The 21,872-nt window shown below is 42.8% G+C and overlaps 1 protein-coding gene across 2 annotated transcripts; it reads left to right on the plus strand.

Moving 5' to 3' along the window:
• The first annotated feature begins 6,609 nt into the window (after nucleotides 1–6,609).
• On the plus strand, nucleotides 6,610–19,664 carry LOC311132348 (cellular tumor antigen p53-like). 2 transcript variants are annotated; one of them, XM_084165594.1, is made up of 11 exons: nucleotides 6,610–6,740; nucleotides 9,268–9,428; nucleotides 9,640–9,706; nucleotides 9,944–10,150; nucleotides 12,517–12,703; nucleotides 13,010–13,122; nucleotides 13,607–13,716; nucleotides 17,417–17,547; nucleotides 17,637–17,734; nucleotides 17,858–17,961; nucleotides 18,142–19,664. In XM_084165594.1, exons 2-11 carry the CDS (start codon nucleotides 9,364–9,366, stop codon nucleotides 18,227–18,229), a joined length of 1,170 nt encoding a protein of 389 aa, XP_084021720.1. In that variant the 5' UTR covers nucleotides 6,610–6,740; nucleotides 9,268–9,363; the 3' UTR covers nucleotides 18,230–19,664. The 2 variants fall into 2 exon arrangements, with proteins under 2 accessions (XP_084021720.1, XP_084021719.1); XM_084165593.1 differs by having other exon boundaries at nucleotides 6,647–6,740; nucleotides 9,914–10,150; nucleotides 18,142–19,663.
• Nucleotides 19,665–21,872: the final 2,208 nt, after the last annotated feature.

Here is a 21,872-nt window from a genome sequence, read left to right on the forward strand (position 1 = left end):
GTAATTGGTTGTACCAGATCTTATTTAGGGGCTTCATAGCAAAGGGGGTGAATACATATGCACGCACCACTTTTCCGTTACTTATTTGTTTGAATTCTTTTTAACAAGTTATTTTTTTCATTTCACTTCACCAATTTGGACTATTTTGTGTATGTCCATTACATGAAATTAAAATTAAAATCAATTTAAATGGCAGGTTGTAATGCAACAAAATAGGAAAAACGCCAAGGGGGATGAATACTTTTGCAAGGCACTGTACCTGCATCCCGGGACAGATAGACAGCTAATACACTGTGGTGCCTGTCAGAACCAACAGAATTGGCCCAAACAAAGAAAAAGAAAACAGAACAAATATACAATGTTTGGGCTGTCACAGTGCAAATGTCAGTTGTGTTGTCCCAAAACTGGAAGTGACACCAATCAGAGAGTGATATCTGAGGGAAAGTCACAACGCCACACTGTGACTGACGCACACGGGCCATGTGACTGCCCCACCACCAGTCAAACAGGTGACCTGCTGTGAGTCAGGCGATGTGAATACCGTTCCTCCGTAATGATTCGCTCCCACACTGTGTGTGTGTGTGTATTAGCAAAATGGGTCTGCCAGAGTGCCCGTTCTTAATAATGTTACAGTAATGTGATGTGTGTGACAGAAAACAGGTGTTGCATTATTACATTATAGCCACTCGTGCATTCAACAAGTCTCAAGACCTAGAAAGAAATGGTGTCTATTGGCACCAATGGAGCACATGCTATACTGGTATGGATGTCTAGCTATGCTTAATTTATATTCAAAATAAAAGACTCTGGTTATAACTAGTTAGACTTGCATAGTCAACTGCCTTGAGACCTGTAACCATAAGAGCAAACATACACTCTTTGAAAAAAAAGGTGCTATCTAGAACCTTAAAGGGTTCTTCGGCTGTCCCCATACGAGAACCCTTTGAATAACCCTTTTTGGTTCCAGGTAGAACCCTTTTGGTTCCAGGTAGAATCATTTGGGGTTCCATGTAGAAACATTTCTACAGAGGGTTCTACATGGAAACAAAAAGGGTTCTCCTATGGGGACAGCCGAAGAACCCCTTTGGATCCCTTTTTTATAAGAGTGCATTACTTCCTTTACTGTGCCAGGAATGCCTAGACCTCTTTGAAGAGACAGTGGTAGCTCACTAATGGTGAGAAAACACTAGTGTGAAGAGTAGACTAGCCTGATAACCTAAATCAGTTCCTAACAATGGAATATTTTCAAAGTTCATTAATCAGCCAGAGTCACAATATTGCGATGCATTTTATTTTAGCAAGGTTTTTACCTGGCAACTACTCTATTTGAAAATCACATCACCGCGTCTCTTCTGCAAATAACCCTGAGGCCTCAGCAAAAAAGGTATTCTCATCGGCTTGGACCCATTCCCTGCATGTGTCCTTGTGTAACGGTTCGACTGGTTTCAAAAAGTAGATATATGCTTGCAGTCCCATCCCTGTAGGCTACTGTACACTGTGTAAAACAATAATAATATGATGATAGATCTACTTGTATTATTAATGTTTTAATCATAGAAGTTACTGAAGTCCATTCACACAAACTTGGGCAAGACTTATAAGACTTAAAACTATAAGAGTTTATTAAGTACTTATTATGTTCTTATAAGATGTTTACAAGCTGCTACTAAGATGATTTCATCAGTTAGTACTGCTGTCTCATTCAGAATGGTCAAGCATGTACAGTGGCTTTTTGGGGGGTTTGATTTACACAACATGCCTACCACTTTGAAGATGGAAAATATTTTTTTTTTGTGAAACAAACAAGAAATAAGACAAAAAAACAGAAAACTTGAGCATGCATAACTATTCACCCCCCCCCCCCCCCCCGCCCCCCCAAAGTCAATACTTTGTAGAGCCACCTTTTGCAGCAATTACAGCTGCAAGTCTCTTGGGGTATGTCTCTATAAGCTTGGCACATCTAGCCACTGGGATTTTTGCCCATTCTTCAAGGCAAAACTGCTCCAGCTCCTTCAAGTTGGATGGGTTCCACTGGTGTACAGCAATCTTTAAGTCATACCACAGATTCTCAATTGGATTGAGGTCTGGGCTTTGACTAGGCCATTCCAAGACATTTAAATGTTTCCCCTTAAACCACTCAAGTGTTGCTTTAGCAGTATGCATAGGGTCATTGTCCTGCTGGAAGGTGAATCTCCATCCCAGTCTCAAATCTCTGGAAGACTGAAACAGGTTCCCTCAAGAATTTCCCTGTATTTAGCGCCATCCATCATTCCTTCCATTCTGACCAGTTTCCCAGTCCCTGCCGATGAAAAACATCCCCACAGCATGATGCTGCCACCACCATGCTTCACTGTGGGGATGGTGTTCTTGGGGTGATGAGAGGTGTTGGGTTTGCGCCAGACATAGCGTTTTCCTTGATGGCCAAAAAGCTCAATTTTAGTCTCAGCTGACCAGAGTACCTTCTTCCATATGTTTGGGGAGTCTCCCACATGCCTTTTGGCGAACACCAAACATGTTTGCTTATTTTTTTCTTTAAGCAATGCCTTTTTTCTGGCCACTCTTCCGTAAAGCCCAGCTCTGTGGAGTGTACGGCTTAAACTGGTCCTATGGACAGATACTCCAATCTCCGCTGTGGAGCTTTACAGCTCCTTCAGGGTTATCTTTGGTCTCTTTGTTGCCTCTCTGATTAATGCCCTTCTTGCCTGGTGTGACAGATCATGTGACACTTAGATTGCACACAGGTGGACTTTATTTAACTAAATATGTGACTTTTGAAGGTAATTGGTTGCACCAGATCTTATTTAGGGGCTTCATAGCAAAGGGGGTGAATACATATGCACACACCACTTTTCCATTATTTATTTTTTATAAGTTTTTGAAACAAGTAATTTTTTTCACTTCACCAATTTGGACTATTTTGTGTATGTCCATTACATGAAATCCAAATAAAAATCCATTTAAATTACAGGTTGTAATGCAACAAAATAGGAAAAACGCCAAGGGGGATGAATACCTTTGCAAGGTACTGTATTTGTCATTTAGATATGATTATGATCTAATTAGCAGCTTTGTGTGCACCGTACAACCCAAATGGAGTTATTTTCTATCTGTTTGCATTGTTCCGAATTGACCTTACCAACACCATTCGTGGTATCTATATCCTAGCTTTGTCCATATGAAATCAAATCAAATCAAATGTTATTGGCCACATGCGCCGAATACAACAGGTGTAGACATTACAGTGAAATGCTTACTTACAGCCCTTAACCAACAATGCATTTTTTTTTTTATAAAAAAAGTAAAATAAAACAACAACAAAAAAGTGTTGAGAAAAAAAGAGCAGAAGTAAAATAAAATAACAGTAGGGAGGCTATATATACAGGGGGGTACCGGTGCAGAGTCAATGTGCGGGGCCACCGGCTAGTTGAGGTAGTTGAGGTAATATGTACAGTGGGGAAATAAAGTATTTAGTCAGCCACCAATTGTGCAAGTTCTCCCACTTAAAAAGATGAGAGAGGCCTGTAATTTTGATCATAGGTACACGTCAACTATGACAGACAAAATGAGAAAGAAAAATCCTGAAAATCACATTGTAGGATTTTTAATGAATTTATTTGCAAATTATGGTGGAAAATAAGTATTTGGTCAATAACAAAAGTTTCTCAATACTTTGTTATATACCCTTTGTTGGCAATGACACAGGTCAAACGTTTTCTGTAAGTCTTCACAAGGTTTTCACACACTGTTTCTGGTATTTTGGCCCATTCCTCCATGCAGATCTCCTCTAGAGCAGTGATGTTTTGGGGCTGTCGCTAGGCAACACGGACTTTCAACTCCCTCCAAAGATTTTCTATGGGGTTGAGATCTGGAGACTGGCTAGGCCACTCCAGGACCTTGAAATGCTTCTTACGAAGCCACTCCTTCGTTGCCCGGGCGGTGTGTTTGGGATCATTGTCATGCTGAAAGACCCAGCCATGTTTCATCTTCAATGCCCTTGCTGATGGAAGGAGGTTTTCACTCAAAATCTCATGATACATGGCCCCATTCATTCTTTCCTTTACACGGATCAGTCGTCCTGGTCCCTTTGCAGAAAAACAGCCCCAAAGCATGATGTTTCCACCCCCATGCTTCACAGTAGGTATGGTGTTCTTTGGATGCAACTCAGCATTCTTTGTCCTCCAAACACGACGAGTTGAGTTTTTACCAAAAAGTTATATTTTGGTTTCATCTGACCATATGACATTCTCCCAATCCTCTTCTGGATCATCCAAATGCACTCTAGCAAACTTCAGATGGGCCTGGACATGTACTGGCTTAAGCAGGGGGACACGTCTGGCACTGCAGGATTTGAGTCCCTGGTGGCGTAGTGTGTTACTGATGGTAGGCTTTGTTACTTTGGTCCCAGCTCTCTGCAGGTCATTCACTAGGTCCCCCCCGTGTGGTTCTGGGATTTTTGCTCACCGTTCTTGTGATCATTTTGACCCCACGGGGTGAGATCTTGCGTGGAGCCCCAGATCGAGGGAGATTATCAGTGGTCTTGTATGTCTTCCATTTCCTAATAATTGCTCCCACAGTTGATTTCTTCAAACCAAGCTGATTACCTATTGCAGATTCAGTCTTCCCAGCCTGGTGCAGGTCTACAATTTTGTTTCTGGTGTCCTTTGACAGCTCTTTGGTCTTGGCCATAGTGGAGTTTGGAGTGTGACTGTTTGAGGTTGTGGACAGGTGTCTTTTATACTGATAACAAGTTCAAACAGGTGCCATTAATACAGGTAACGAGTGGAGGACAGAGGAGCCTCTTAAAAAAGAAGTTACAGGTCTGTGAGAGCCAGAAATCTTGCTTGTTTGTAGGTGACCAAATACTTATTTTCCACCATAATTTGCAAATAAATTCATTAAAAATCCTACAATGTGATTTTCTGGAAAAAAAATCTCTATTTGTCTGTCATAGTTGACGTGTACCTATGATGAAAATTACAGGCCTCTCTCATCTTTTTAAGTGGGAGAACTTGCACAATTGGTGGCTGACTAAATACTTTTTTCCCCCACTGTACATGTGGGTAGAGTTAAAGTGACTATGCATAAATAATTAACAGAGTAGCAGCAGCGTAAAAAGATGGAGTGGGGATGGGGGTGGGGTTGTGGGGGTGGGCAGTGCAAATAGTTTGGGTAGCCATGATTAGCTGTCAGGAGTCTTATGGCTTGGGGTAGAAGCTGTTGAGAAGTCTTTTGGACCTAGACTTGGTTCTCTGGTACCGCTTGCCGTGCGATAGCAGAGAGAACAGTCTATGACTAGGGTGGCTGGAGTCTTTGACAATTTTGAGGGCCTTCCTCTGACACCGCCTGGTTTAGAGGTCCTGGATGGCAGGAAGCTTGGCCCCAGTGATGTACTGGGCCGTACGCACTACCCTCTGTGGTGCCTTGCGGTCGGAGGCCGAGCAGTTGCCATACCAGGCAGTGATGCAACCAGTCAGGATGCTCTCGATGGTGCAGCTGTAGAATTTTCTGAGGATCTGAGGACCCATGCCAAATCTTTTCAGTCTCCTGAGGGGGAATAGGCTTTGTCGTGCCCTCTTCACGACTGTCTTGGTGTGTTTGGACCATGATAGTTCGTTGGTGATGTGGACACGAAGGAACTTGAAGCTCTCAACCTGTTCCACTACACTACAGCCCCGTTGATGAGAATGGGGGCGTGCCTACTACTATGATCAGGATTAGGTTCCTACTGCTGGCTAGTACCATCAATATAATTTACCAGTCCTGCACATGCATGTGTAAATATCCAACATCAATTCGTTTGAGTGCCTTCTTGTATTATATTTGAGCTAAATTACTATTCTAATTTTACTTCATTGAGTTTTTATTTTTACTACTCTTTGTATTCAATTGCTTACTTTTCTATTGTTGTTGCATTGTCCAGAGGTGAACCTGAAAGTATGCTAAGCAGTTTATTGCACTCTGCACTCCATGTATATCATGTGTATATGACAAATAAACAAGCTTGAATATTCACTCAAAGGTCAGCTAGTCAGCTATCCCTCTTGATAACAGTCATGCATTCAGAAAATACGGAGTGCAATCAATGTTAGTAGCCTATCGACCCATCATTAGCAATATTCCATAATTTAGGCATATCAACTAGGGCGGCAGAATTAATATTAGTGAAATTACATGAACCCATTGTGAAAGTTGAAATAAGGAAATTATGAGGAGCATGCATGTCTTTTCCAAATCCATGAAACTTTTTATATATTTTATTTTTATGTTGAATGAAATAATTTGAGTTCATAATCTTTGGACATGCACATAATCTGAGAAATTTGACATAATTATCAGACATTATTATCACAAAACATGAACTATGCAATTCAATGTGATGATACAACGCATGATAACCAGTGTGCAATGAATGATGTGCTGCAAACGCCACAATATTTTTTTCTTCCCTTCCTGCATTCAGCCAATATCATTTTAGCAATACCAAGATGTAAAATGTATCCCGTTAATATTTAGTTTGGGAACATTTCGCACCATTCCATTTGAAATTATAAACCTCGGTGGCCGCGGCCTCTGATTGGTGGCCTGTGAACTCTGCATAGCCCCTCCCACCTGGTTAATTGGGAAATCCCCGAAACGCACGCTGTTCACTGAAACAAAATATTTTGCTTTCTAGCTGCTACGGAGTTGCATTGACAGAGAACCGAGGTGCTGCAAGAACAGATTCATCAACGGGTGGCGAGGTATAAATCCATGTTTAATTTATTTTAGGTAGCGTAGCAAATTATTATGCGTGAAAAAGTTTGTGGCCGTTGTCGATTCTAAAGCAGCCAGCCAAGCTTATAGCTGAGTTAGCTGACTTAGCTGAAGATGGTGGGTGAAGTTTGGTGTATCTTATATTTTGTTGTATTAATAAAAATGTAACCACTACACATTGTAGTGTTATATGACATGGAAGTTGGATGATGATCACGAATCGCTTACTGTTTAGACTGTTTTGAGTGTCTAACCTGCTAGCTAATTAGCTATATGCTAGGCCAACGCTCAACTCCTCGCGCGATTTGTTAGCAACTAGATTGAGAAACCTTCAGTCGATACGTGTAAAAATGTCGATTCTGAAAACGCTTATCTGTACCTATGTTTTTCCTGTACAATTGCGGTCCTTCCGCAGGGTACTGAAATTCGTACTTTTTATAATAACTTTTATCGAACACAACCACTGACTTCTTCCTAATTTGTGTTACTCAACTCCGCGCGAATGCCAGTTCAATCTCAGCTTCCGTAGTACAGCAAGGCCATTATGTCTGCAGTTGAAGAATACAAATTAGGAAAAAGTCCGTGGTTGTATTGGATATTTTTTTAAATTAAAAGTATGAAATTCAGTACCCCGCGGAATGACCGCAGTTGTACAGGTAATCATTTTCAGAATTGACATTTTGGTAAGTATGGGGTGACTGTTGCTAGCAAATCGCGCGACCCGTTAGTTATCAATACGAAACTCCGCCAGTTATCAATACTCAACTCCGCCTAGATAGAAGAGAACGGAGTTGAGCCATTCCTCAGCTAGATGCCAAAACATTCAGGAGATAGAGGTGCTCAAAGTGTACCCATTTTCCATATCCCACCCAACCATAAGACATCCATGTCTTCATCACTGAAATAGATAAACGGTTAAGATTGATATCATTTAAAAGCTTACAATTATGAGCTTGATTTCTAAATAATTTTAATGTACAATTGTTTTAAAACACGTAAATGCAGATATTTCTAATTTTCACAAATGTAGCTCAGACCCTATTTTACACCAACTGAGGTATTTGTGTTGTGCCAGTCATCAGTTGAGACACTTCATACTTAAGCAATAAGGCCCGAGTGGATGTGGTATATGGCCATTATAGACCGGGTGGTTTGAGCCCTGAATGCTGATTGCCTGAGAGGCGTGGTATGACAAAGCATTTATTTTTACTGCTCTAATTACGTTGGTAACCAGTTTATAATAGCAATAAGGCACCTCTGGGTTTGTGGTATATTGCAAATATACCATGGCTAAGGCCTGTATCCAGGCACTCATCGTTGTGTCGTGCTTCAGAACAAACCTTAGCTGTGGTATATCGGCCTTATACCACACCCCTTCGTGCCTTATTGCTTATAAATACTATGGCTAAGGGCTGTTCTTATTGTGCCCAACACAATGCGGATTTGCGACGATGACACACATTATATTAAGGAGGACATTCATACAACCCTTATAATCCAAAGTAGTGTGAAATACACTCACAAGCAACATGTAAATAGAGGCTTTTTTTGCTGGAGCTCTATAAGAATTCCCCCATGTTCTGCCACCAACTTGCGCACATCGCCCTCGTGTGGCAATGTTTGTGAACACAGAAAGGGGTCTATAGCAGTCAGTTAACATGTCCTTTATGAATTGTGAAACCTTTGTGTTTTTTATTATTACATAAATTCTTCAGAATTCACAAAAAGTGACGTTAGCTGATTATCTCATAGAACAAAACATATACGATTTCCTAAACTTGTGTTTACCACAGACATTATTTTAGCAGTTTATCCAAAAATCCTACAACAGGGTTCCCCAACTGGTGGTTTTATCTGTTTGGGATTCTTGCGGTCAAATTGCAGTCTACAAATGATTTGTAATTATGTTCTGCCCCCGCACCATTCTTGAGCGGATGGGCCCCCCTGACCATCCGCTCAAGAAATCTAGTTGATGATCCCTGCCCTACAACAACAAGGCTTTGTCCAACGAACCACGGCCTACAAAAAGGCACCATTATTATTTATCTATGTATAGGGTGGGTTGCAAGTTAGTCATAGATTTAGATGAAGCATTTATTGGTAAAGGGTAGGGTAGCTAGCTAGGCACTTGATCAACACTAAGGATTAGCCTAATACTGTGGCACCAGTCCTCACATGGCTGGCTAGCTAGCTACACAACCCAGTCAGTCATTACCTCCCCTGTCTGCATTCTAGCTGTGGTCCCCCATTCACCATTCTTTCCCCACTCATCCCATATATAATAATAATAAATAATATGCCATTTAGCAGACACTTTTATCCAAAGCGACTTACAGTCATGTGCGCATACATTTTTACATATGGGTGGTCCTGGGGATCGAACCCACTACCCTGGCGTTACAAGCGCCATGCTCTACCAATTGAGCTACATTGTTTTGAAGACACAGACAACTACTAGAACTAGTATAAATGTTTTTCTTAACTAATCACATGGGTGTGCTCTCTCTCTCCTAGATCCTATCGCCTTCCTCCATCCCTCCTGACTTGTGTCCAGTCCTCTCCTCCGTCCAAACGGTCCAGTGAGCTGTCGAGAAAGTGAACAGATACAGGATGGAAGAGCAGGAGTTCAGCGTCTCCCTGGGCCAATGTTCCTTCCAGCAGCTTTGGGAGACCAAGTAAGTTTTGAACAACCTTTAGGACCACAGACTTGTATAACTATTTTTTGGGACTACCAAGGTAGGTAGCTACTTCCAGATTAGGCTGAGGTGGTTTTGTGTGAGTGGAAGCCCAGAGACATTGTTCAATGTATTACAGCACCTTTTCTACATAGGTTTTTTCAGGGCCATAATAATGACTGATACTGTGATTTGTATCCCCTTTCTATAGTATGACACCTCAGGGGCCCAGTATTCCACTGGTTGCGACTGAAAACTGGTCTGACCTGGATGTCTCGGTGCGTTTGTTTGTCTACCTCTAGAATGGGCTGGAGTTTTTTTTTTCTTCTCCCCCCCCCCCCCCCCTTCTAGTAATACAGTGATTCTTTGAGTTAGATTTTTTTCTCTATGATAATTTGATATCCATGGTGGGCACTCCTCTGTTTCAGTATTCAGACAGAAAAGCAAAATGCAACTGATAACTTGAACGCTTTACTCCTCTGTAGATAAATGGCATCCACTTACCTCCCTCACAGCTCCTTCCCGAGGCCACCCTCCACAAGGACTTCGACGAGGGGCTGTTTGAGCTGCTGGAGCCCCTGGTTGTGGAGCCCTCGGTGTCAACCCTGGACAGCGTACCTCCCCCCGCCTCCACCGTCCCCTCCACCAACGACTACCCTGGGAAGCACGGCTTCCAGCTGCGATTCCAGAAGTCTGGCACCGCCAAGTCTGTCACCTCCACCGTGAGTGTCATGCATATGGCTTACTGCACATGCTCATGCCTGAATACATACATACATACATACATTCATTCATACATACATACATACACACACACACACCTAATTAAGCAATAAGGCCCAAGGAGGTGTGGTATATGGCCAATATACCACGGCTAAGGACTGTTCTTATGCCCGACGCACCTCTGAGTGCCTGGACACTGCCCATAGCCATGGTATATTGGCCATATGCCACAAACCCCAGAGGTGCCTTATTGTTTTTATAAACTGGTTACCAACGTAATTAGACCGGTAAAAATATTTTTGGGGTCATAACCGTGGTATACCACGGCTTTCAGCGAATCAGCATTGAGGGCTCAAACCACCCAGTTTATAATTCATGGTAATTTGGTCAATACTTTTATCCAAAGCAATAAACACATGTATTTGCCCCCCCCAAACACTTAAAATAAGGGCTGTGTTTCGTGTAGGCTTACCTGGCGTGACGTTTTGATAAGCATGTAAATCTCTCTCGGGCAAGGTTACTTTTATCAATATATTTGGCTCTATTTATTCTGTTTCGAAAATGCTAATTGCCGTCAAAGTAGACATCATGCAAGACTACAAATCCCTGCAAGCTCCTGCACGTCATCTCCAGATGACACCTTTGCTAACAGGTATTCTGTCCATTTAAAATTTGCACAAGACAGTTCACAAAATTTTACATTTAAAGAAATTTAGCCAATTGATTCATTACAAAATTTAGCTAGCATTAGATAATTCATCCAGAGATTCTTAGGTTTGCCTCAATTCGGCAGTCTTGTCTAGATCATCATGGTATTTGTAGTTCTTTACGATAGCCACATTAGCAGTTCATTAGCATTTCATTTTTGGGGTAAATACAGGCAACTATATTGATAAAAGTAACCTTGTCCTAGAGAGATTTACATGGTTATCAAAACATCACACGAGGGTAAGCCTACACAACTTATTTTAAGTGTTTCTAAAATCCCCTATGGAAGGGGTTCCCAACCTTTTTCACTCAGGGCCCCCCTTCCAGCATTGGGGAACATTCCTTGCCCCCCCTGCGCACGCGCCACGTCTATTTCTATGGGCACAAGCACTGTTCATGACACAAACTGTTCACACCCCTCTTGTTGGTGGAGAGACTTTTGCCGTTTTAAAGCCAATTTTCTTGCAATTCTATACATTTTGGTCTAATGTGTATTCATGTGATATTTGAGTGACAAAAAAATTACAACCATCTATGGGCTTCAAAACCTACATAAAACAATTTAGCTGACATGGACTAGTTGATCTGGACATTTCTGACAAGTTATAAATAGCTCGCTAAGGTATGCAATGACAGACATGACTAGAGGTCCTCTGTAGCTCAGCTGGTAGAGCACGGCGCTTGTAACGCCAAGGTAGTGGGTTCGATCCCCGGGACCACCCATACACAAAAATGTATGCACGCATGACTGTAAGTCGCTTTGGATAAAAGTGTCTGCTAAATGGCATATTATTATTATTAGAGGAACTGATGATGCCCTACCCAATTTTGAAATTGCACTTTGTGCATTCTACTATCACAATTTTCAAGCCTGAATGAGTTCCTTTTAAAAAATTATTTTTGGGGGGGGGGTAAAATGGCTTCAAACCTGTTTAATCCATGGTCTCATTTCAATCAATTAATTACAGTAAATTGCGGTTACTTTACCTCAGACAGAGACGAAAGCTATTCCATTCATTCTAATTCCCTGCGGTTGCAGTCAACTGGAATCCAGTTCATTGTAAGGATTTGCTAAAACTCAAACTTTTGACAAAAAGTATTTGGATTAAAACAGCCAATAGCCGGAAGGTTTCCACAGTGACTCACATGTCAGCGTGCTATGATTGGTCTATCAGGCTTGATTTAGGGTGTGCTGCCCTCAAACTAACGCCCCCTGCAGCTCATTCATTGGAACTGAGGAGTTGCATGCTGGTAGGTTGCAGTAACGCATGGGTCTGACATGACAGGGCATGTTCCACACAAGGGCTCCATTATGGAAAGGGTTCAAATGCAGCCGTTTTGGTCAAAATGTATAGTTATAAACAAGGTATTTACGATTTCTTCAGAATATAAATATAAATGTTAATGTGTATTATGATCTTATTTATTCCTGTGGGTGTTAAGCCCACCTTTTGCTAGTGTTTGTATTTTATTTAAATTTTATAAACTGCTAATTGTCTTTCTATTTTTTACATCACCAAAGTGAAATGCTGTCTGTGAGAAATAACTTTGACCGAAGTGCTTATTTTTCTCAATTCAATTCACAACTTTGTTTCACAAAATAAAATTCCTATAGATACATACGACTGGTCATTCACTGTTTTCTCTCCCCTCCCAGTATTCTGCACAGCTGAACAAGCTGTACTGCCAGCTGGCTAAGACGTGCCCTGTGGAGGTGCTGATGGACATGGATCCCCCGCCAGGAGCCATCCTCAGGGCCACCGCCATCTACAAGAAGTCTGAGCATGTCTCTGAGGTGGTCCGCCGCTGCCCCCACCACCAGAGCGCCTCAGATAACAATGAAGGTGGGTGTGTTTGAGTGCGAGAGGGTGTGTGTTTTTAGTCTATGGTAAAAATGAGGTAGATAAGTATTTTGCCCTTGTTGAGAGTTTAAAAGAGAAGTAGATTGATATGCATAGATTTAGTTTGGCTCCGTTTTTGTAGTTAGCAATGTAAACGAATAAAGAGGAAATGAAACCCATGCAAATCTGATCATAATATTCACCATGGTCTCAGAGGCGAGGCATACCTTTACTCCCCATGTAAAAAATTGTCCCAGGAAGAGAGGAGACTCCCCCTCACTACTTGTCTACTTCCTGTTTTCTGTCTAGGTGTGGTCCACCGCAGTCACCTGATTAGGGTAGAGGGGAGCCAGTGGGCTCAATACCTGGAGGATGGAAACACCAAGCGTCAGAGTGTGCTGCTGCCTTATGAGCCTCCTCAGGTATACCCCATGGAAAGATCATTCATAGAACGGACGTCCCCATTCAAGTAAATTGTGGCATAATGGGTGGACTGGCGGCCATTGCGAGTGTACCCAGAGGAGCAAGACAGGAAGTGTACCCAACAATCTGTGCTGCGATTTGTTGAATCAAAATACATTCCATTGCATGAGCCACATCAGTTAGCATCATTTGAATGAATGAATATTCTACATAACTGTGGAAATTATTACATCACAATACCAGGAAGGCATTATGTACCAGTCAAATTGCTGGGCTTAGAGCTTCCAAGCCCGTTCTATTCATTCTTATTTCTATGGTATTCCCCCCTTCCTCTGGTCTCCTGTATCAGTGGTATTATGAAAGATGAATCATCATTTTTATTTGCCATTTCTCTTGACACTTTCATTGAGAGATCTGTCTATAATGCATTGGACATTTGCATTTGGCAATGTGAAGCTAAACATTGTGTATGTGTTTGTATAGCTGGGCTCTGAAACGACTACTGTTCTCCTGAACTTCATGTGCAACTCCAGTTGCATGGGTGGTATGAACCGGCGGCCCATCCTCACCATCCTGACCCTGGAGACCCAGGAGTAAGTGTCTCTCCTCATCACTTCTCACTGAGTTTGTTTATTTTGGAAATTGTGCATCTGGGTCTGCATCTCGTCCTTATTTGTGTGCGTATACATCAAGCTCTCTCTTTTCTGTGTGAGCATAAGTCTGAGTTTGCTTTACATTTCCGATAATGTGTGTTTTAGGGAGGTAATGATTCACCGATATGAATCGGTCCCCGGTTGAGATATTTAAGATATGAGTGCATGGGTCAGCGGGACCCCAAACCAATCTGAATGTAGCATGCATCGGTCACAAAATCGTTTCAAATATTAAGAATGGCCGGCCCCAAAAATGTTGGGTCAAATTACTTTCTACCTTCCGAAAATACCTCATAGTTTGTGACAACTGCATCTTTGCCTTCAGCATGTCATTGTTTTGACGGTCATTGATCTACAAGTCATTTTGCATGCCGAACAACCCCAGGCAACATCAGTAGCCTAGTAAAACTGTGCACTGTGCGTATCTACACGCACTGTGCAATGAGAAGTAGACCTATTCCTGATCCGGCATAGCTGCGTGTCACCGGCAGCATTCAAATGTTTGTAAAATGGCATGCGCAATATTAGCCTTTTTTTTTGTTGAGTGACAACCAATGTCTTTTGCTTGGTTATGTTTTATAAAATGCGCTGTTGAAAATTGTTATACCGGAATAAAAGTAGCCTAAGCTACCCGCTCTGCATGGTTGACACAGGAGAAGAAGAGAAACTCACTCAGTCTGTCAACCTCCAAATGGTCTAAACCATTCCATTATGAGACGGGGGTGAAATCTTCTTACCGAACCACAAGACCTTTGTTTTGAAGGTGTTCAGAACAATGTTAAGGGCAAAGAAAGCTGTCTGAACACTAAGAAAGCTTTGTTGTAGAGTGTTCAACACAAAATCCGGGTAGGGGCCAGCTGAGTATAAGACTGTATCATCTGCATATAAAAAGATGAGAGAGCTTCCTACTGCCTGAGCTATGTTGTTGATGTAAATTGAGAAGAGCATGGGGCCTAGGATCGAGCCTTGGGGTACTCCCTTGGTGACAGGCAGTGGCTGAGACAGCAGATTTTCTTACTTTACACATTGCAATTTTTGAGAGCGGTAGTTAGCAAACCAGGCCAAAGACCCCTCGGAGACACCAATACTCCTTAGCCAACCCACAAGTTTGGAATGGTGTACTGTATGAAAAACGTTGTCCAAGTTATTAAAGATAGCAGCACAACATTGCTTAGAGTCACGGGAAATGGTGACATCATTTAGGACCTTTTTAAGGTTGCAGTGAAACATCCATAACCTGAGCGGAAACCAGATTGCATACCAGAGAAAATACAATAGACTTCAAGAAAGCCAGTCAGTTGATTATTGACAAGTTTTTCCAACACTTTTGATAAACAGGGCAATCTAGAAATTGGCCTATAACAGTTGGGATAAGACTGAGCTCCTTCTTTAAATACAGGACGCACCGTGGCTGCCTTCCAAGCACTGCAACCTTAAAGAAGAAAGGATCTGACCCAGATGTTGTTGTTTTTTAGGGTCAAGTTTAAGAAGCTCCTTTAGCACCTCAGACTCAGTGACCATCCGGAGGGAGAAGCTATGTAGCAGGGCGGGTGGAACATTGGGGCTGGTAGATGAGGAAGTGTTTGGCGGGCAAGGAGGCGTGGCTGAGTCCAATAGGAATCCTGACTTAATGAATTGGTGATTTAAAGAGCTCAGCCATACGCTCTTTGTCAGTAACAACCACATCATCACCATTAAGGGACATGGGCAGCTGTGAGGAGGAGGTTTATTCACCGTTTTCCAGAACTTCTTGGGGTTAGACCCACAGAGAGAGAACTGCTCCTTAAAGTTACTAGGTTTGGCCTTCTGGATGGCCTGAGTGCACTTATTTCTCATTTGCCTGAATGAGAGCCAGTCGGCGTGAGTATTTGTGTGCCGAGCCTTTCGCCAAATGGTGTTCTCTGCCAGATCACGGTCGAACCAGTGGCTGATCCTGTTGTTCTTTATGGGGGCTGTTTCAAGCATCTTCAACAAAGGGGATCAAGCTGATTCTAAACCGATTTACAGAGGCCAGGTCATGAAAGAAGGCTTGCTCATTAAAGTTTTTCAGCAAGCGTCAATGACAAATCCGGACAGGTCGTTTAAGTGAGCAGCCATTACGAACACAAGCTGTAAAACTGATCACTTGAGGTCATTACAGAAAACACCAGACTGATACCAATCAGGATTATTTGTGAGGATAATATCAAGGAGAGTAGACTTTTCTGTGTGTTTGGGATCATACCTTGTGGGATTGGTAATCTGATCTGAGAGAGATTTAGGGAGTCCCATTGTTTTAAGAGTTGGTCAGGTGGTTTAAGTATGTCCCAGTTTTGGTCACCTAGCAGGACAAATTCAGACTTGGTGTAAAGGGCCGCTGGACTGGAGCTGTGAAGCCACACTTTCAATTGATCAATTTCAGGTAATAAGCGTCTAGTGTTAACGTGCAGAAAACCAAGGCTTTTACAAGAGCAGTAATCAGTGAAGCAGAAATCATGAGAGCAAATGTCAGAATTGTGGCTAGCAACTGTAGACGGGCCAGGGTGGTCATGCACATGTCCAGGGCACGGCAGAGGACAGGGACATTTGAATGTGCATCAGATGGCAACGATCATATTGACAGCAATTTCTTCAGGTAACATGAATACAAAGCCGGCGAGAGGTGGTTAGAATAGGATGGGAGGCCGATAGTCTGTGTAACCAATAGAGAGTCAGTCGCGAGTGTGGGAACAAACATCGTCTGTTCCACGTTCGGGTAACTGAGCAACCACATAGTCAACAAAGCGTGCAGGAGTCATGGAGCAAATAGCACAAAGCACAAGGAGAAAAGTTCAACGGCTTGAGGCTAGACATCGTAAGCTCAGAGTCACTCGCGCCAACAAGATAATGTGAAAGAATAGCTCTGAGTCCAGTAGGCTATAAAAGTCTGAGATAAAATAAATAAATAGTAGACCTGCTAGTTAATGAAAAGCGTTTCTGAGTAAAGCTCCCATAAAAACATTTACAAGTTAATTAGCCTGCATAAAAATTCAGATCAGTCCAAAGTCTACGGTGTATGTGTGTGCTGGAGGCAAGCGAAAGCTCTGGAGAGAGGGGGGGAGTGTGGCGGGGGTACCTGTCCCAGACAGAGAGACAGGCCAGGGCAGACTGGGAGTAGATCGGCGGGTGGGATCCAAGCAGCAGGCAACGGGAGTAGGTGTCACACCCGCTTGAGAGAAACTTTGGTCAGGAGGCTGAGTAGGAGAGGAGGCATTCAACCAGACAGGTGCGTGGTGGAGCAGATAAAACGTCCGAAGCGATAAAGCTGAGTGAAAAACTTGAACGAACACAACCGTAAACCATATACATCATTTACACACATCCACAGACAGACACAAGTCATCTCAGACAGATCCAGCTCACAGAGGCCCAGTTTATGAGCTCCATCAGCAGCAGATTTTAATTTAGAATGGAAAATGAATGTGTTTATGCAACAAATGTTAGTGCATCGCACCGAATCGTTTCAAACTAAAATGTATGGTTCCTGTATTGTAGCCCATATATCTAGATACATATCAAATCATCTTGCAAGTGAAAGACGCACATCCCTAGTGTGTTTGGCTCCCCTTGAGTGTATTGTCTCTAACTCTCACTATTCTCTACCCCTTTGCTTCCTTTCTAGGGGTCAGGTTTTGGGTCGCCGTTGTTTTGAGGTCCGTGTGTGTGCCTGTCCTGGCCGGGACCGCAAGACCGAAGAAGAGAATGCAAACAAAGTTCTGAACGGGACCAAGACCACCAACGGCACCAAGAGAAGTAAGACTGGGGCCACGTCCCAAACCTATTAACTGGCCTCCTTTCCTTGTCTCCTGTATCATTGTTGACCTTGTCTCCTCTCCCCTCAGAGTCCCAACGGGCCCTGCCCCCTCCAGGAACCAGCAAGAAGATCAAGAACGGCTCCAGCACCGAGGATGAAGACAAGGACAATGTATTTTTGTTGCAGGTGGGGGAATGAAACACACACACCAGCCGACAGAGACACTTTTGTAAGGGGGAATTTGTGTATCTCTACTTTATGGTTGTGACAAGGTGCCCAATGGAAATTCCCTCTCACTCCTTCTCTCAGGTCCGTGGCAGAGAGCGCTATGATTGGCTCAAGAAGATCAACGACAGTCTGGAGCTGATGGACCACGTTCCTCCCGCTGAGCAGGAGAAATACAAGAAGAAAGGGTAAGCTATCAGCAGAAGCCATTCTGATGACGAGAACTGCTCCCTAAAATGCCTATGTCCCATTTACATGCATTATTCCCTTATTTCCCCCCACATCTATCGCCTTTAACATACATGTTCTCCTTTCAGTGGTAAAACAGTCTCAACGTCTGTGTTTGTCCTATATTTTATCTTTCTTAGTTCCGCAAAGAGCCTCAAGCAAGAAGCAATGGCCCCAAAGAGCGGAAAGCGTCTGCTTACGAAGGAAGAGAGGAGCGACTCGGACTAAGGCCAGGACACCTCAGACCTTATTCTCCCATCTATTCCAGAACAACATTAAGTTGTGACTCCAAAGTAAATGTCCAATACCAAACCCTAGGCCCTATAGAAAGGATAGGTATCAGCAAGATGGTAATAGCGCCACCTAGACAGCCATACTCAGGGCTCGGGACCCAGAAAGGGGTCAATAGGGACAGACCAACATTTTAATAAATGGTGTCAAATGAACACACAAGACATGGCGAAATGTGTGGAATTGCAGGAAATTAGCTTTTAAACAGTTCAAACTGTGTAAACAGTTCAAACTGTGTAAACAGTTTGGGGTCACATGGGTTGCAAGTTTTTATTGTATTTCTTTTATATACGGATAAATGACTGTCCATCAGGAACTTTGACGACTAGGAAATCTGTGTGACCGGGCCTTCTCAAATAGTACTCGAGTACGATGGTGGGATTTTCACCACATTTCTGATACCAGTCCAACATTTTCAGTACAACACAAAGTGCGTAAGTGTAGGGACTAGGGTTTGGTTTGGAATTAGGTAAATAAGACCCCCTCCCCCCACTGCCTTAACCATCTGGTGTGACTTCCTCCTCATCACCTGCCCCCCCAAACAGCACTTCAGGTTGTGCTTTTATGATTTGGCCAATTTAAAACTAGTATTCATATCTTGACCTGCCTAGCCACGAAGCTTTGTTACCAGTTAATTGGCCAGTTGCCTGTTAGTATTTTTATATCTGTTAAACATAACCACTGCTGTTATTCCTCCCCTGAAACCTTGACTTCCACCCCCCCCTTTTTTTTTTTTTACTTGTAGCTGTTGTTATCAGAATAATGTTTTTCCATTGTTAAAAAAACTAATTTTAGTTTTGTATCCATTTTAGTTTACTCTCTCTTTTGAAGAGTTATGATATACTTAGCACATTTATATTTGTTTACTTCGTCGTTCTCTGATGGAAACTCTTTTTGCTGATGTCATTCGGTGCTGAGACATGATGTTTTGTTTAGGGGAAAAAGGAAACATTTCAGGGAACTTTAAAATCAAATTAAAGTGATTTCTTAAGTAATACTTTAATCCTCAGTCTTTTCTTAATACCTGCAGTCTTGAGTTATGAGTTTTTTTCTATTAGCTCTGAGGTGAACCAGTTTTGTATTTCAGATTATACATTTTAGTCATTTAGCAGACGCTCTTATCCAGTTAGTGAGTGCATACATTCTTTTATTTTTTTTCATACTGGCCCCCCGTGGGAATCGAACCCACAACCCTGGCGTTGGAAACGCCATGCTCTACTAACTGAGCTACACGGGGCCTGTCCCTGACCCTTCTCTAAGTATCTACTGCTATGTTTACAAATCGGCCCAGCATGCTTTGCATATGTGGAGGAGTAATGCAAAACCAAGTATCTCTCGTGCATCCATTAAACAAATACTTATTTGTGGTTCCATTTTGTTTGCGTGTGGGAGCCATTTTGATCCAGTAAATAAGTTCCTAAATAGGAGGGATATAGTTTTCACTGGTATTCGATGTAGATGATTACTATTCCAGGCAATATTATGAGCTGTCCTCCCCTCAGCAGCCTCCTGTGGCAATAACTCTATTAGTGTTGGTGGCACCAAATCACATTTTATACGTCGCATACACAGATTACTGTAGGTATAAAAGGTGCAGCGAAATGCTTGTGGTAGCTCCCTCAACAATTCAGTACATCAGTCAATGACAATAACAAGTCATAGAAGTAATAAAATAGGTAGTATGCATGGTAATAATGGGCTATTAGTATTAACAAATAGAAAGTGGGTAGTATCTTGGTCACGCAGTGGAATACATTGTATGCTGTAGGATTTCTTGAGAGCCCGAGAGCCCATGCCTAATTTCTTCAATCGCCTGAGGTTGAAGGGGCGCTGTTGCCTTCTTCACCATGGTGGTGGTGTGATTGGACCATTCCAGGTCATCTGTGATGTGCTCACCAAGGAACTTGAAGCTGTTGAACCTCGCCACTGCAGCTCGTCGATGACAATAGGGGTGTGCTCCCCCAGTTTCCCATAGTCCAGGATCAACGCCTTGGTTTTACTGACATTGAGGGCGAGGCGGTTTTCCTTGCACCACTCTGCCAGGGCTCTAAACACCTCCCTGTAGACTGTTGCGTCTGCGATAAGGCCCACCACCGTCTTGTCGTCAGCAAACTTAAATGGTGTTGGAGTCATGTGTGTACAACAAGGGGTTGAGCTCTAGTAATTTGCGGGTTAGCTGTTTGTTCACCCACCCGACTGACTGTATGTGATAAAGTGAAAATCTGAGGCCTGCACCGGACCCTAACCCGCAAATATTGAAAATGTACAGTCAGACTGCGGAACGATTTTTTGACAGGCCTTTTAAGATAGGTCTATGTTTCTGTTTATAATTTTAGACATTTTGCCAACTCTCACGTGTTGAGACACATGCACACTCTTCTCACACTGTCACGGCACACCTCTTATATCTCACACATTGAAAAGTACTGCCTTTATTGTTCTAATTAGTCCATTATAGTCAGCGCATTAACTTTTCAACTGTGCTCCAAATCGTTTTGAAATTGGAGCATCTCCGACTGCAATTGAACATCATGAGCGGAACCTCTATCCTTGTCCTGCCTTGCTACAACACTGTGAACTGCGGAACATTGAAGCTTATTATTGGTGGAGTTATGTTAGGGATCAAGGGGATTGGATGCATGTTTTAAAGAAACACCCCTCAAGGTTAGAGAGGGAATGAATGGAGAGGGAAAACGATAGTTACCGGAGTTGTAACTCCAGTTCTATGAGTGGAGCGGAGCCCCATATGGGAGCTCTACTCCAATTGGTTTACCCCGCTGCCAAGGCAGCGAACAGCCTGAGACAAAATTATGCACACACCTGCAGCCAATAGAAGTACATGTGTCCCTATAAGAGGGGACACTTCCCCCTCAATCAGCCTCCCGAGAAATTATCTTCAGCGAGACTGGAGGGTCGGCAGGGCCTTAAGTCCTATGGGGCTCCGCTCCACTCATAGAACTGGAGTTAGAACTCCGGTAACTATCGTTCTATATCGTGGAGCTCCGCCCCATAGGGGAGCTCTGCTCCTATTGGTTTAAGGCGGAGCGCAACACTCCAAAATGTACTCCCTGCCGAACCCAACACTTCCCACTTAAATGAAAAGGTCGGGCCTAGCAATGGCTGCGACAAAGTCCCACAGTACTGTGACACACTGTGTCACAATATACTGTGTCCTCGGCAAAGGCAAAGTTACAAAAACTATTTCCCTCATCATCCTGCCCCAACCCAGTAACACTGGTGGGCAGATTAATAACATTCCCTCTACTGTACTGAACATGTCAGTCAGGAGTCATGTCATATATGTCTCCCTCTAAAAAGAGCGGACCTGAAAGAGACCTACAGTGGGGGAAAAAAGTATTTAGTCAGCCACCAATTGTGCAGGTTCTCCCACTTAAAAAGATGAGAGAGGCCTGTAATTTTCATCATAGGTACACGTCAACTATGACAGACAATATGAGGGAAAAAAATCCAGAAAATCACATTGTAGGATTTTTAATGAATTTATTTGCAAATTATGGTGGAAAATAAGTATTTGGTCACCTACAAACAAGCAAGATTTCTGGCTCTCACAGACCTGTAA

This window comes from Coregonus lavaretus (genome assembly GCF_964263955.1).
Source record: "Coregonus lavaretus genome assembly, chromosome: 7".
NCBI lineage: Eukaryota > Metazoa > Chordata > Actinopteri > Salmoniformes > Salmonidae > Coregonus > Coregonus lavaretus.

Bases quoted from the DNA above. Each gene is read 5' to 3' on its own strand.
- LOC311132348 (XM_084165593.1), top strand. From the start codon at position 9,364: ATGGAAGAGCAGGAGTTCAGCGTCTCCCTGGGCCAATGTTCCTTCCAG. The intron at 13,717-17,416 runs GTAAGTGTCTCT...CTTCCTTTCTAG, and splicing joins CTGACCCTGGAGACCCAGGA to GGGTCAGGTTTTGGGTCGCC. The intron at 17,962-18,141 runs GTAAGCTATCAG...TATCTTTCTTAG, and splicing joins GAGAAATACAAGAAGAAAGG to TTCCGCAAAGAGCCTCAAGC.